The sequence below is a fragment of the Musa acuminata genome, chromosome BXJ1-9 (genome assembly GCF_036884655.1).
Source record: "Musa acuminata AAA Group cultivar baxijiao chromosome BXJ1-9, Cavendish_Baxijiao_AAA, whole genome shotgun sequence".
Classification (NCBI taxonomy): domain Eukaryota; kingdom Viridiplantae; phylum Streptophyta; class Magnoliopsida; order Zingiberales; family Musaceae; genus Musa; species Musa acuminata.
The window spans coordinates 3,408,215-3,424,083 of NC_088335.1; the positions used below are offsets into that span (position 1 = coordinate 3,408,215).

The 15,869-nt window shown below is 43.1% G+C and overlaps 3 protein-coding genes across 5 annotated transcripts; 1 reads left to right on the forward strand and 2 right to left on the reverse strand.

The window, feature by feature from the left end:
* The first annotated feature begins 3,298 nt into the window (after positions 1-3,298).
* LOC103997000 (calmodulin-binding protein 25-like) lies at positions 3,299-3,784 on the forward strand. Its single transcript, XM_009418111.3, has one exon. The coding sequence runs from the start codon at positions 3,299-3,301 to the stop codon at positions 3,782-3,784; it is 486 nt and encodes a 161-aa protein (XP_009416386.2).
* Positions 3,785-4,969: 1,185 nt separating this feature from the next.
* Positions 4,970-10,075, reverse strand: LOC135592524 (UDP-rhamnose/UDP-galactose transporter 6-like). Of its 2 annotated transcripts, XM_065082034.1 has the most exons (7): positions 9,621-10,075; positions 9,213-9,377; positions 8,171-8,364; positions 6,661-6,845; positions 6,370-6,570; positions 6,030-6,191; positions 4,970-5,691 (listed from the first exon to the last, which is right to left on the reverse strand). In XM_065082034.1, exons 3-7 carry the CDS (start codon positions 8,298-8,300, stop codon positions 5,362-5,364), a joined length of 1,008 nt encoding a protein of 335 aa, XP_064938106.1. In that variant the 5' UTR covers positions 8,301-8,364; positions 9,213-9,377; positions 9,621-10,075; the 3' UTR covers positions 4,970-5,361. The 2 variants fall into 2 exon arrangements, with proteins under 2 accessions (XP_064938106.1, XP_064938105.1); XM_065082033.1 differs by lacking the exon at positions 9,213-9,377.
* A 2,677-nt stretch (positions 10,076-12,752) lies between these two features.
* On the reverse strand, positions 12,753-15,763 carry LOC103997003 (ethylene-responsive transcription factor CRF1). 2 transcript variants are annotated; one of them, XM_009418115.3, is made up of 4 exons: positions 15,526-15,763; positions 15,161-15,419; positions 14,997-15,065; positions 12,753-13,905 (listed from the first exon to the last, which is right to left on the reverse strand). In XM_009418115.3, exon 4 carries the CDS (start codon positions 13,805-13,807, stop codon positions 12,929-12,931), a length of 879 nt encoding a protein of 292 aa, XP_009416390.1. In that variant the 5' UTR covers positions 13,808-13,905; positions 14,997-15,065; positions 15,161-15,419; positions 15,526-15,763; the 3' UTR covers positions 12,753-12,928. The 2 variants fall into 2 exon arrangements, with proteins under 2 accessions (XP_009416390.1, XP_009416389.1); XM_009418114.3 differs by having other exon boundaries at positions 12,753-13,980.
* Positions 15,764-15,869: the final 106 nt, after the last annotated feature.

The window sequence follows — 15,869 nt, forward strand, 5'->3', positions numbered from 1 at the left end:
TTCATATTAAGTAGAAGTAAAATAGATGATAGATAACATCCCAACATTCAGCATTGAATAAGTCTCTCAAAAGGATAATACGACAGATCGATGCACTATTCAAAACTTGCTAAAGTGATCCCCTACATTTATCAAAAGGGGTCACCATAGAAATCCTAAATCAAACCAGCATTCACAAATGCCAAATAGCAACTATATCCGGAAATAATATGGATCGGAAGAATTATGAGATATCTAAATTCAATGAATTTGGTCTTTAGACTTGAGATACTAAGGATGTTCTGTATCAGTACTCTACTCTTTGATACCGAACTTATATGTTTGGAAGTTTCAAATCTAACATAGTCGATCATCGGGAGTGGTAGTCAATTTTAAAAGGGATATTGAGTGTCGATAGAGGATCATTCGCTCTCAGTGTCATGAGAGGAATATCTCATTTATTCTTGCTCGGATAAATCCCTAGCTATAGTCATTCGGATTGAGAGAGAAAAAGTTATGTTGGAGAATCCGATTAGAACGAGACTCGAAAAGAAATTGTATGAGTCGAGTAAATTATTATGAAAATAATAATTCACTAAGCCATAATGAGTTATGACAAATATGACTCACAACCAGCTTGATATTGGCCTAGCGGATCACACACATATGGTAGACATTGCGATGAGTATAGGTTCGGATATATGATATCTGTCGGAGCCTCTATCTTATTGGATATCTAATAAGCCCCTAAATTATTGGATCATATGGATGAGATCTAATAAAAGCCAATGATAGATTATTGGATAGAGATCCAATAATCTAATAAACTTGGATAGTTGGATGGAGATCCAATATCCAATAGAGCATGACCCATTAGAGTTAAGTTGGCAAGAGGTCTCTATAAACAGGATGTCTCTATAAATAAGAGAGAACCAAAGATTCATAGGCTAGAGCATCTTTTGGTTGCCAACTCCTATTCTCCTCTCCCCTTCTCCTCCTCGAATAGCAGGTTTAGAGATTTAAGGAGTGTCGTCGCAACCTTGTTGTGTGGATCACCACTAGAGAGGAGGACGCTTGACCTCCTTTATCCTCTTCTATAGATCTGTAGGGATTTAGGAATATACGCTCCCTAGGTAAAACGTAATATTTCATATATGTAGTTTTCGATTTTATAGATTTTGTGTATTAATCTTCACATGACGATGAATACAATTTATGCAAAATTTGAAGATTTTATTTTTTATTTTTCCATTACGCATGTGATGTCACTCCTAGATTTCCTTACATGAAGAATCATATATGTAAAAACAAACTAAAGGTCAGACAACTCAAATAAAACCTTGAAAACAAAATTCTAATTACTTACCTCGAGGAGTCGGGCTTAGTCCCGTATCAATGAGCCATTGCTTACTCATTTGGAGGATTGTAGTGGACTCATATGGGGCTAGAGATAGTTGGCAAAATTTCTCTTTTTTCGACCTGTGCAACCTTAGAGTGATATTAAAAAATTTATGGATAGACTAATCTAAGTCGATTGGCTAACTGTTCCTCGAAGAAACAAAAAAAAGTATTTTTTTCTTACAACACTAATAAGAAGTTGAAGCGCCCAAAACCTTATAGTTGGGTTGAGCTGAGAGAAAATAAGTCAATCCCTTAAAACACAAGCTATAGCGCTAGTAGGAGGATTAACACCGGAATAATATAGAGCCTTTCATATCCCTCGATGATTGTTGTAATAAAGCACTATGAATTTCACACAATCTGGGTGAATGAGAACTTTAAGAAGTTGAAAGCCTCGATGAAAATGGGGTAGAGGGAAAAGCAAAGCCATGCCTCTAGTGCACCAATGCTCATGCAAAACATGTGATGCAATACATAAAATCGATCATCCAACTAAGTAGGCACAAGCTCAAACTTGATCAATGTATAATACACCCCTAGAGAATCTCCAGGTCGAGGGTCGATACTATCGAGTCAGAATCGAAGGACTCTGCCATCGATAGTAAAACTACACCACATGATGGATTCACCTCCGAGGGGACAATCTCCATCAGCATGGCTAACTTGGCACCCTCCGAGGATAAGTATTTTGTCACCAATACCGAGGGTGTTGATGGAATCAATGACCTATCCAAGTCTGAGATGCTAGAAAAGGAAGAGGATGATATCTCGAACCTTTATTTGCTGGAAGAGAAGTGCTAAGTCTGTTATCTGAGGATGTTCAAGCTGTAAGCAGAGGTGAAGAACAATAATAACCAAAGGCTCCTATTTATATGAGTCGAGAGTGACGATTTCACTACCCATTTGCTTGTTTAATTCTCAAATGTTTCGAAGAAAATGGGGAACGTAACTTCATCTAGTGTTGTTTGGGATGCATGGTGCAATCTGTGCAACTTAATGGTAATTCGAATTATTAGAAAGTTCATGTTGAATCTACTATGATCCATGTCAAAGACATAATGCATAATGTTTATGCCACATTAGCCTTACAATAGACGGGTACGATACATAATCAATTGTTAGATCACCGATCAGATCTATCTGATAAGTATCCCACACAGTCATGAATACACTTGGTTCCAAAATTCCTATAAATTCAACGCTCGAATATTATTCTTCCAATAAATTCTCAAACTAATGAAGAATAAAATCGACCATCCCGACGCACATCAAGGATTTACCAACTCACGGATCATTCCCAGAGCTGACGGAAGCCAAACAAGTGGGCAAGTCTCAGCTGACACCCAACACCTCAAAGTCAAAAAACACGGCCTCGTGCTGCAACCATGGCCTCTGCCACAGGGATGCCCGAGAGGACAAGCCATGAAAGGCACGCTGTACCTACTTCCTATGGTCATGAAGCACCGTTCGATGTAGCTAACGTGAAGCCGACGTCCTTTAGACACGTTGAATGAGCGATTAATTGCTGCAAACAAAAAGCAGGGATGAATGGCAAGTCAAACCGAAACGCTCGACGCCCGAGTTATGTCAACCTTCTCGTACGAAATGGGTCCCGGTGTGGGACGGAGGTAACTAATGGCTTACCGGGCTCGGAAGAACTCAGCCCCAGAAGTCAGCCACATGCTTCGGTACCCAGGATGTGACTGCGACTGCTGTCCTGTGACAGCCAATCGATGAGAGGGTATATAGAATTGGTTGGTTATTTCTTAAAAGGCCAAACATATCTGGGTCTTCACCACTCGTAACGCACAAGGCAGGATCTATATAACCCCCCTCGTTCCCACTCTCTGCACTCCTTCTCAGCTCCTCCTTCGTCTCACGCTTGGGAGGCTCGTCTCCGTCGTCTCGAGCTGTGGCCATGGCGGAGGACTGCTCGGTTCTCGATCCGTGGATGTACCGCCCCTACACCTGCAACTCCGAATCGGCCTTCGCCGGTGAGAACGACGTCCTCACCAAGGCCCTTCGGATCTCCCTCTTCTCGGAGTCCGCTTCCTTGGCCGCAGGCGACCCTTCTCGCCGACAGGATCCGCTCACCGGGCGGGTCTCCAAGAAGCGCAAGTCCCGGGCGTCGAAGCGCTCGCCCACCACCTACATCGCCGCCGACCCGGCTAACTTCCGCGAGCTGGTCCAGCGGATCACGGGGACGCCCACGGTCGAGCCAGCCGGGGAGCAGCAGCATCGGGCGGCGGCCGGGCAGGGGAGCCGCCTTCTTCCGTCGCGGGACATGTCATCGTTCTATTTCGACCGGGCCAGCTTGAGCCGGGGTGAGGTCGATGGCCCGGTGCTTCCCGAGTGCGACCCGTTCTCTCTTCTTCACCCGTTCGACTCGTGGGGGGTGATCTAAGAGAGATCAGAGACGATCTTTTGACAGACGTCTGATGGTCATCGGACGGCTTTGGACTATGTAGCTTATATAGTAGAGTAGTTCCATTAGTATCTCTCTTTCTCTGTTGTGGCTTTGCAGTGATGTTTGTTTACGAGAGAGCATAGACCACTTCAATTGAAACATATTTAGATATCTTGGTACTTTTTATGAACTCCTGCTGTGAATGTGGCCCTCAATATATAACAAAATCAATAGATATCGATTCAGGCAATGAAATAAGATTTATGCAGCTGGATAATTAATCGATAACTAAAAATAAATACGACATCAGTAAATTTAGGGGATGGCACTCAGCGTTGAGTGTCGGCGGAGCGGCCGACAAAAGCTTGGTAGCTGACCGGTCCGAGGACGGGAGTAATTGCTGCTGCGGGGAGAGCGCCACATTGCAGCGTCAGGATGTGTGATCTGGTGGTGGTAGGCGACAGGGTGGACTTTGAAGGTCGAAGTCTCGATCCACAGATACCTACTTTGTCTTCAAAGGAAGAAGAAATGCCGGTCGAATAGCCGGCCGACATTTAAAATAAAAATAAAGAAAAAAAAATGATATTAATTAGGCGGAGATAAAAATTGGAGGAAGTGGGGTCCTCCAAAGATGACCAGATCACAATCATTTGCCCTAAAAAACACTGACGTGACATGATGAGCATCAAAATTGAGTGATCGATCAAAATGACTAATATGTGTGATGTCGAGCAGGGAAGCCAACAATCGAATATCAAGGATGATAGAATGGAGGTCTCAATGGGCCACGCTATGGATTTGATGCAGAAAATCAGTAATTGGAGGTCCCAGTGAATCACGCTAGTGGGGCTGACAAGCCGAAGAGAACCCGAAGACTCCAAAATATAATTAAAATAACGGTGAGCCAGTTTTCAGTCTCTCCCGTCATCAATTCTAAGGAGTGACAAGGAAAGCCCCCTTCCTAAATGACCGCCCTTACAGACGAATCCACCGGCCGACATGCTACTTGAATAGAAAGCCCCCTCTCTTGGTTGACTCAACTGCCCCGGAAGTGATGAGTGGATGTCTATCTCTGCAACTCAAGCATGGGCACGACTTGACGATTAAGCAAAATCATCTATGGCAAGCATCCAATTAAAAGACCATTTTAAACAACACCACCTTAAGAGCACAAAGCATCACTTCTCTGAGCAGTCCAGCCATAACTCTGACAGTCTTTGAAACTCGTCGATGTTGTTTTACATGGCGGCACTGATGATGAAGTGGTGGTAAGTTGAATCTGCAACTTACCAAATACAAAAGCATATATGATGGAAGCATACATCTGTCACCAAATAGGGTATACATCCATCAGTTCTTTTCATAAACCAGAAGATGACCCAGTCAATAAATTAATATAGATGTGTAAAGAAGAAAACTATAGAGCCTCCGCCAGCATCACCTGAGGGGAATTCCTAAATTGGTAAAGAGACCAGGGAAATAAATCCCCAACTTCTTCCAAATTTTACTGCAACACATAACTTAAATATTCAACCTGTGGGCAATGATGAAGATGGTGACAAGTGAAGGGTAGCTTAGACTTCGTCGTCACGGTCTCCTGTTTCTGAGAGGAGCCCATGCTTCTGAGATTTGTCGACGGGCAATGAATAAGTCCGTCGCTCTTTTCCACCTGGTTTTGATGATGCATTTCCATACCAGATCATGCCTAAAACCGCCAAGATCATTCCAGAGATCACGTGTAAATTGAGGCCCTCTCTTCCGAATAAGAAGAAACCCAAAGTTAGGACAAGGATTGTCTTCATGTGCCCAAGGACTTGAAATGACACTGCCGTGAATCTTCCAATACAGATGAACTGGCTAAGGTTGGTTCCCACAGCAATGGTGCATGACAGGACGATGAAGAACTGCCACACAAAAACATAAACAGTATAAATAAATATATATATATATATATATATAAAGGATGAAACGTAAGAGAAAAATCAACCAAAATGACATTTTTCTATGCAGTATTAGTTCACATGTAAAGCATGCAGCAAGGGCAATCAATCACACAAGCCAAATTACAATCACAATCAATCACACAAGCCAAATTACAATCGAGGAAATCAAAACACAGTACAAGTTGCTATCAAATGGGAAAAGCCAAGCTTCATAAACATCATGAATCTAATAGAAGAAAAAATATACACGAAGCCATCAGATGAAATACTAAAGTTCAAAAACACCATCATAAACTTACCACGGCAGTCACACTGTAATCAAATTTGTCCACCCTTTTGTTTGTCAACCAATAATCAACAAAAGGCCCTAATATCAACAGCGATGCAGCCTGAACTGGAGCAGTATGCCCGAGAAGGTTGAACGATCCAAGTGAATATTTCTTTTGAAGAAAATGCACATACTACAAGAAACAAGTCACTACAGAGTTAGAACTTAAATGGAACTGTTTCTATTTACCTCAGAAGACAAGTGCCATTGGCTTGGAAGTAAATACAATGCAGCACCAATGAAGTATGAAACATTTTCTATTGAGCATGTCTAAAGAAATGCAAAACTCATATGTGTATCTATTTACTCACATATTGCTGTAAAGCTGTGCTCCAAACCGCTATGGTAGCAGCTATCAGCCCTCTAGCATTTACGCTCACATCAGTCACTGTACAAATAGCGACACCTGCCAGAACCACCACTATGCTGAGCTTTGTGGCCCTTGAGTAATGAATTTTGTCAAACACAACCTCGAGAAGACATGATACGGGAATCATAGACAGCTTTGCAATCTGTAATTGAATTACATAAATAAGTATGCCGCTTTGTAAAATTATTTATCATACTCAAGACAATAATTATAGTCTGTGACCAGAACGAACCTGATAAAATCCAACGGAATTCCACATTAAACTAATATTCATCCCAACGATAGATAAGTTTGCAAAAAGGACAAATTTTATAAGGTTAGATAAAGGTAAATGAGAAGGCTGAATGTATCCCAGCCACCTAAATATAATAGTCAGTAGCGTGGTTGTCGCGAAATGCAAGCCCGTTAATGTAGTAGCTGCAACATAAAATATAATGCATCAGGTAAAACCAGCAACAAAAAGAAAACCTTAATGAGTTTATGGAAATCAAATAAATATATAAATTAGAAATAGCCTATGGAGCCCATAAATCTGAATTTTTTTACTTTATATTTGCTTTGGATTTCATTTCAATGCCAACTATGAAAAACAACTCAAAACCAAAATTAATGGAAAAACCCATATGCATAAAATGGGTTTAGTATATTATAGCACTTAGCCACGTGATGGAGGATCTTAGAACCATAAATCAATATGAATTATACAAGAATGTGATAGCAGAAGTAATGAATAATGCAGATTTTTGCAAGAGCATATATAGAAAGTTCACATGTTATCTGAGAACTGGGAGTGATCAACAAGTCCTGAAGCTAAGAATGCAGCAAAGCTTACATAATCTACAGGTATCTGTATCACTTAATGTACCACTGTTTTAAAGTTATATTTGATGGTACTTGCCTCACAATGATTTATTCTCAAAAACCTAGAGTATAAAATAGCTATGATCAAAACCAATTAACAACTCACTAGAATTGGTCACAGCTGGAAAATAAATGTACAATTAAAATGCATGGGCAAAGAGGACATTTACCAACTTGAGGCAAGGGATAAGATATGACATATTTGGCAAATTAAGAGGAAATGTAAAAAATTCTTTTTTGATGAAGGTAATATTTACAGAATGCAATTCATGATGCATTACCCTCAAATAGTCTTTCACCAAATACCCAATGGAACAAGATCCAAGAAGTCAGCAGAAAATAAATGATTGTGGGCATCACTAACAAGTAGATGTCAGTACACAGGTAGACATCTTTGAGCGAAAAAAAAAGAATGGAGGCACAACTTTTGTGGAGCTTCAGCAGACAACTTAAACTATCAAAATGCGCTGATGCAAAAAATAAATTAGCTACGGCCATGCCATGATAACCTTCTAATGATCAAAAGAAACCAAGTGGTAACTGATGTTCCACAAAACAAGCGAACAAAAGTACTTTAATACACTAAACCATTTGAGTTTTGAGTGAGGAAGCAGGACAACCACGAGTTTTCCAATGCCAATGTCGGACAAACAAGTTGTTCCAATAATATTGTCAATATACATTCAAAATTGTTATAGAACACTACAAACAATCTGTCAAATCCAGTTGCAAAAGGTTCATCTTATGCCATTTGATACTAAGCCAAGTACTAGGTTTCCCCAAAGGAAAAAAGGAAACATTTGGAGTATATTAAATCAGAGATACATTAAAAACAGTAACAAAATAGTCTTGACCATAAAATGAATTTATGATGGACTTACCAAATGTGAAGCGATGAGTAGCCATTAAGGCCTTATTGACCATAATAATTCCAACAGATGTCACAATATTGAACGTCCAAGCAGCTACATCTAATGCTGCCTTCCTATCAGCCTTACTTGCAGGTGCCATTTTTTTCGGCTTATGTCAACTTGTCACTGCACTTACTCTCTAAGAGTCCAGGTAACAGTTTGCACTGCAACAAGAATCCTTCTACATCAGAAACCAACAGCAAAAGCAATGAAAATTATCTTTTTGAAATTATAACAACATTGCAAAAGGTTTTTCGGGCATTAAACATGTGAATGTATAAATAAGAAATGTTTTGGCAGTGGGCTCAGCATATAGCATACCCGACCATGGTAACATTGTTAGATTGTTAGAACGTTTGAATTGCTAAAATTCAGTACATAGCTTCGATTTATCAATTGTTATTGCTTTTTCTACTAAGTGATAATTAAAAGAGAAAACGTGACACCTAGAATCTGCCTTATTCTTAATTTATGCATTCACAATACCCTGCAATCTTTTGTCTAGAAGTTCTTTCAGTTGAGTTGGAACTGAGATGAAGTAGTCCAAATGCAGTGGGGTGACAGAAGCATCATCTCTTGTACTTCAGTGCCTTATCATGAAGGTTAATTTCTTAACAAAAATAGAAATATAAACTATTAAGAAGCAGTAACACTGAACCTCTAACATATGTCATTGACCACTAACGGACAAAGAGTAATTAGTTTTCATGTACAAACAAAATAGTATTTTTAAATACTGGAAATTAGCATGGTACAACATTATGAAGTGAACGGATCTTAGTTTACATCCCCAGATACAACAACAGTTTAATCTTGACAATCCAAGTTGACAGAAACTTAAGGGCAAAACCTTAAAACCAACCTTCAAATGTCTGTCAACATTCTTGCGGTATTATTAGTATAAAATCAGTAACTACCTACGACTACATGCATATTAGAAGGAAAAATCAATATAGTCAAAATGAATCGTCACTTATGAACTCATTGATATGCCCACGAAGTAAGAGCCCACCTATCAACATGCCCTGATAGTGACTGTTTAACTAGAAAAAATCCATTGGCTCGGTATAAAGACCTAAAAGTCGAATACTGATCCCCTTTCTCCTCTTTTTCTCACTCATCTGAACTAACCTTTGGTGCCTTCAGATGCTCCACAAACCCCATCTCTTTCTTAGATCTACAAAAATAATCAATTCGGCGGATCTATCATGACGTCAAGAAAACAATTCAGATCAAAATGATTACATTCTAGAGAAAATTCAACTGCTCGAACATGTAAAAGCAAACTGAAACCTCTACAAAGATCGGCATCTAACCAGAGGAAACTGAAATGGTCCAACGCAACAGCCACACTGACTACGATTATACGCTATGGATCATTAGGACAAATATATCGGAAAATGCAATAGATCCAACTCACCGGACCGGCCAAGAAAGATGAAACCCTAGCTCAGGCAGATCGTAGATCCGAGCCACCAACACGGTCGCATCCGATTGGGAATGAAGCGGATCGAGCAACGGCACCAATGCTTCGCATATCACATGCAACGAATCGATGATACAAGCAGATCGGAGAAGACAGTAGATCCAAATCACGGGATCTGTCCAAGAAAGATCAAACCCTAGATAGGCAGATCACGGATCCGCGCCTACTAGACCGACGCACTCGATCCGAGATAGCCAGATCGAGAGCGAACCGACCGTTCCGATCCGGACCGGATCTAGGTTGCGTCGGAGCAGCGACCGTGAGGAAATGAGGGAAGAAGCCTTCTTCTGCTCGCTCCTGCTCCGTGGTTTCTTCTCTTTCCCTCTTCACTCCAAAATGGCCTCCGATTCGAGGAGGAAACGCCGCTTGAGAGAGAGAGAGCGAGAGACAGTGAGGCCAATAAAAAAACGAACCGGAATATATAGAACACCTGGGCACGTGGCGGCACGTGACGACCTGTTTACCTCTCAAACTAGGGGAACGACTCGGCCACCTACCAGTGTCGAAGCACGGGGGCCCCACCGATCTCGCTGATGATCTTGACCATCGAATCTCTTGATATCGTGGCACGAACGAGGGTGTTATTAACGGGTAGTTACGAGTCGAGAAACAATTAGGGGGGTTATTGGGTTGGGTTTGAGTTGGATGCACCGACGATCCGAAAGAAGAAGCTTGTGGATCCAGAATAATATGTGAGAAATGATACGATGGACATGTAAGCTACCACATGATAACACATGTTCGAAGTTCTTATCGATTAAATATGGTTGACATATGGTGATTCTATCCGAAGATGCGTGGCCATCATGAATCGTACATAGTTGAATGATCCAACATTCAAACCTCGTGATTAGCTTAGATAGATAACATGGACTTCAGGAGCAATGAGTATCACACTATATCCTTGTTTATAATGTTGCACATTCCTCTCTTGGTTGACGATCTCAAGTGTAATTGTTCTTGAATCACGAGATCTATATAACTTCTCTTTGGACGTCAATGACTAATCCAAATAATATGAACTCAAGAACTAATTTGATCGTCAGAAAGGTATTGATGAGAATACTCCCAACCTAATTCTTCATGTCGATGTTTCGAAAAAAAATGACACCTGTGTACTTAGTTTACAAGCTAACACTTTTGAGGCTCAATCATCAAAGATTTATCTTTTCTAGTTATAACATATGAAGAACTAAACATCTAACTCATAAACTTAGCCAGAATTTGAATGGATGGAAAAGTCAAGAGAAATAAACTCAACTAGAAAATGAACCTTTGGATGCATGCTTTTAACCTTATGACAGCTCTGATTCCACTGGTTACCGATCTCTTTCAAAAGATGGGAAGTCACCAAGCATTGCTGGCCTTATCTGCTATAAAATATAACATGTTGATGATCAGCTCAGCAAAGTTAGATCCTTATGCATGCAGTGAAGAAGTTGAAATTTCAGAACAAGCTTTGGGTGCAGTGAAGAAAAAGGAACCTTGGGATGCACACTCACCATTTCTATGAGTGTTCCTACATCTCTTTCGATAGATGGGAAGTCACCAAGCACATCAGCTTAGTAGAAACTTTCCAAGGTTGGCATGCATCAGTGGTGATCAAACATAGGTCTATGCATAATGACCAAAAGATAAAGATCTAATGTTTGCAGGAATTAGCAGATCAGTCTTGGACATAGGGGATCACAGAAAGAGAGATCATCGTGTCACTCAAGTGTTCTTTTCTTGAGGTTGCTGTATCTGGACATGTTACTGAAGGGTTGAGAACCATAGATGAATCTGATTCTATATCCTGGCTTCTGTCTCCAAAAGCCTGAAAAGAACTCATTGAACAGCATCATCATTGCAATTGGTCCAAAGATGTGCATCATTTGATCTCATCATAAGGGTACCTAATTAGAGTTCTACTAGAAAATGTTTTCAACTATATTGTCAATTGAACATCTCTTTTGAAGAATTAAATTTGAGTAAATGCTACAATCTAAAGGATAATGATAGAAAAAATACTAACACTATCAACTCATCCCATCATTTGGGCCGAGCAAGCCACATAAGTAAAAATATGGGAACTCTCACCAACTCCGTGTAGCTGTCGACAGGGGATCAACCTATGATCCCTGCTTGTCCCAACTTCCCGAAGAAAGTTTGCAATGACCACTCCTTGCTAAAAGGGCCACACCCCTGCCATACCACCCACCTCTCTTCCGGATGATTGAAGGAGGGATCACTCCTTGCCTAACTCAAAGGAGTAAAAAGCCTAACATGGAACACCATTCCAAGGGCCTTGTGTCGACACCGGCCTTGGGTCGACACGTTGATAAGTTATCTCCATTAATGGAACCCAATGAGCAGGATAGGGGGATTCTCACAAATCTCCGTTCTCATCATCAGGTGCCCAGATATAAAACCTAGGCCTCAGGCATAACAAGAGTAAGCGGGTGAACACCACACTCTTCTGAATATAACTAACTTATTCTTTCCCCATCTCTTTGACTTAAGCATCGAAAGAGTCACGTCGAGACCTCCCTCGACACTGACCTGTCATGTAGAATCCCTGACTTAGCTGAGGAGCCATTGCAAGATAACTCCCACGGACAAGACGAGCCATCTTCCCAAGATCAATTTGCCCCCTCTATAGACAGGAAGCTCTTTACGCTTGTGCCTCAGGCTAGCTCTCCACAACAGTCCTCCGTATTAGCTCCCCAAGAAAGACTTGCACTTTCGATATTGAACCGAGCTAAGTTTACTCGGCTTCAGTGTAATAACTGATACAAATGCTGGCACTCCTCTGGAGATATGCTTCTGTTGTTCTACCACATCACCGATAATATGGTGGTCTTGGCATGGTTTTCTTGTAGATGACTGTGTTATTGGATCAAGCGTTACAGCCACAGTTTGCTGCTCAAACCTCGGCACTGAGAACTATCATCACAAGAAGAAATCAATACTGAAGCTGACTGTAGTTTGCTGCTAAGACCTCGGCACCGAGAACTATCATCACAAGAAGGAACGAAGGTTGAAACTTGACAGCTTGGAACTAATTCAGTGTTCACTCGCAAGAAGAGCACAAAGCTTTCGACATGGATACTTTCTTGAATTCAAAGTTTCTGATACAAATTGAAAGGGAAACCACAGTGACACACGATCTAAGAACACAACAAGGAGAAGATAAGTGTCGACCGCTTCTTCCTTCCGTTAATAAAATCGGCGGCAAGATCGGCGACTTAAAAAAATTGGACTCAGAATATGGCGGGGAGGGGTTCGAGCGGGAACAGATCGCCGATGTCGTGAAAATAGTCGTCGTCTTGCCACGTGACCGTCCCGAAACCCGTACCCGACGCCGAGGAGGACGCGAGCATGACCTCATTCGACGTGTCAGCCGCCGAGGCGGAGAACCCGACCCGTGTCGTCCTCGCCTCGTGAACCCTCGGCTCCCACGATGAGAAACCCCATGGATCGTGATATAGCGGCGCTTCGTCGAACGGTACAAACTCCTCCACCCTGCACTCCGGAGACCAGAACTCTGCGTTGAAGTCACTCCCTTCCTTTGTCTCCTCCCCGGCTGGGCCTTCTTTGGCGCAGCATGAGGAGAACCCTCGGAGGACGGACGTCGGGGAGGACAGGCTGTGGGACTCATCGCGGGAGTCGTAGCCGCCGGAGACTGTGGGCATGGCCTCCACCTGGGGTCGAGCGGGGGCAGTGGAGATGGCGGACGAAGAGGGAGTGGAGAAGTTGGTGGCGGCGCCGGGGCCGCGGAGCTGGCGCGCCGCGCAGTCGTAGACCATGGCGGCCTCCTCGGCGGTGTCGAAGGTCCCGAGCCACAAGCGGACGCCGCGCCACGGGTCGCGGATCTCCGCTGCGTACTTCCCCCAAGGTCGCCGCCGGACGCCGCGGAACTTGGTGCTCCCCGTCTGCGCGGGAGCCATCTTGCCTCGTTCGGCGGAGGCCTTCTTCCTCGGCCTCTTCTGCTTGTCACCGAAGGAGTGGCAGGGCTCGAGCCCAATCTCCCTCACGAGCCGCCCGACGCGGCGGCCGGAGACGCCGCACTCCTCATCTCCGGATGAGTCGGTGGCGTCAGGGTCGGTCCAGAAGATGCGCAAGGTCCGAGCTTTCGTCATGGTCGGGGTCCGTCGACGGCCGTCTCCACCGTAAGCGACGTAAAGGAGCAAGCATGAAGGCGTCTTCACCAAACCTTCTCTCCTTTCCGCCGAGCAGGCTAAAACCCAGCAGCATAAATCGAAATCCACTCAACGAAACAGAGCAGGAAGCGAGGCTAAAAGGAGGGATTCCACTGAGATTTTACAAGGGAATAAAGAGTTAAAGATGGTGTCTAAAGGAGCACACACAACCACAACGGTAAACAAAGATAAACCCAGGGGAGTACGGCCACTGGTAGAGAGAAGGGCAGAGAATCTTCGAGTGGTCGATGGGAGGAGGACGAAAGGCAAAATATGCGAACTTTCGAGGAAAGTAGGAGGGAGACCAAGCGGAATGCAGACTGGATGGGAAGCCGTGGTACTGCAGGAACCAACAGCAGAGGAACGAGAAGCAGAGCAGTCGCCAGCGCAAACGCTGTTGCTTTGTACTCTTCTGCCGCTGCTATCCCCATGGGAACAGAGACATAGGATGTGATGTTTTCCACAAGGTTTTTGCAGGGAGAGAGAGAGAGAGAAAACTTTGGGTTCGGTGTTTTGGATGAGTTGGTGGTGTCCTCCGGCCGTCGGACCAGAAACGCCCGCCCGCCCGCCGGTATAAAGTGTCATATACAATTGCGTCCACTATACAACGGCTTATGAGTGGAGTCCATTCGGGGTGAATGGATGTTTGCTGTTCGTATCAGGTCGTGGGACCCTTTTCTTGGGACCAATGGGACAGCCTTTTAGACAAGGGACGGTACCCGACAGAGGGGTCACGTGAGGGGGCCCGACCGGCAGGCACCTGTTTGCTCGCTCATCGCCAGGGTTAAAGAATTACGGTCAAATCACCGGGGTTAGCCACGTTAACCCCGCCATGCTGTCTTAGCTGTCCTTGTCACGGTGAAACCCTGACATAAGGCGGACACACTCGGGTACGGGAGTCTGTATCGGCAGACAAGTCGTGACTTATCTCCGTAGCTACCTAATCAAATAAATTTCGATTTTGACCAAACCCAGTAGTAAAAAAGAAGGTCCGATAAGCTTACAGGTATATCAACCGATCAACGGTTCATATGATTTGGGACGGAAGTATGCGGAAACGCGCACAGTAGTCGTGGAATAGAAAAGTCAAGGTTGATAATAACAATTCATTCTTTAATACTAATCTTACCTCATCAAGGAGGAATCGGTCTATTTTGAGCTCCGTTCGCTTTCGGTGATCCGTAGACGTACTGCTTTGCTGGAACGAAAAAAAACAAGGAACGGTTTAGAAGGATTAATAAGTACTGCAACGAACTAAAAGATGCTAAGATTGATGGAGAACGGTGAGCTTACCAACGGTTACGTGGGGGAAGACTCGGGACGTCCTTGGAAGCGGCGGCGAAGGAAACGACAAGACACGAACCGCGCCGGGCAGGCCTTGGTTTCCGCTGTGCCGCTCACGAAGGACCTGCCGTTGCAGCTCCAGCCTCATCAACGACTCCTCTGGTCTGTCTCGCAGGAGACACCGAATTGGTTACTGAAACTTGATTTGTTGCATAGACTATAGACCGAGGAAGATTCAAATTTGGAAAAGGATGACCAATGCATCGACCTAGAAAGTTCAAGGTTAAACTAGATTGTAATATTGCATCGAAGCTTATATAATTCATGAACAAAAGTTGACTATATTGCCAACATTAAGCTGCATTAGTACGTACCAACAAATTGACTCTTGTTTCCGCACGTTGGCTTTATCCTGCAAATTATTGCATATAACATTACGGTAGTAAACAATATAAAGATTGTCGGTAGAGATACACCGTTCCCAGAAATTAGCCTCCATCGCATCCAAATCTGTTTTCACTGAATAATGCTCATCAACGAATAGTTTTCCTTGCATTCAAGTCTGCTTGATGTTATAGAGACAACACAAGTGTCACCGGATCATCAGCAAAGCATCGGTTAACTGGGTAAATGCAAAGAGGGTTGCTGTCAGCATTACTCACGCTATTTTTTATTTCTCTAAAATTAATATAAATAAATTACCAAGATCACAGCAATT

Coding starts and splice junctions, on each gene's coding strand:
- LOC103997000 (XM_009418111.3), top strand. CDS start 3,299: ATGGCGGAGGACTGCTCGGTTCTCGATCCGTGGATGTACCGCCCCTAC.
- LOC135592524 (XM_065082033.1), bottom strand. CDS start 8,300: ATGGCACCTGCAAGTAAGGCTGATAGGAAGGCAGCATTAGATGTAGCT. Junction 6,846..8,170: donor TACTCATCGCTTCACATTTG/GTAAGTCCATCA, acceptor TTTATGTTGCAG/CTACTACATTAACGGGCTTG. Junction 6,192..6,369: donor GCACAGCTTTACAGCAATAT/GTGAGTAAATAG, acceptor TGTTTCTTGTAG/TATGTGCATTTTCTTCAAAA.
- LOC103997003 (XM_009418115.3), bottom strand. CDS start 13,807: ATGACGAAAGCTCGGACCTTGCGCATCTTCTGGACCGACCCTGACGCC.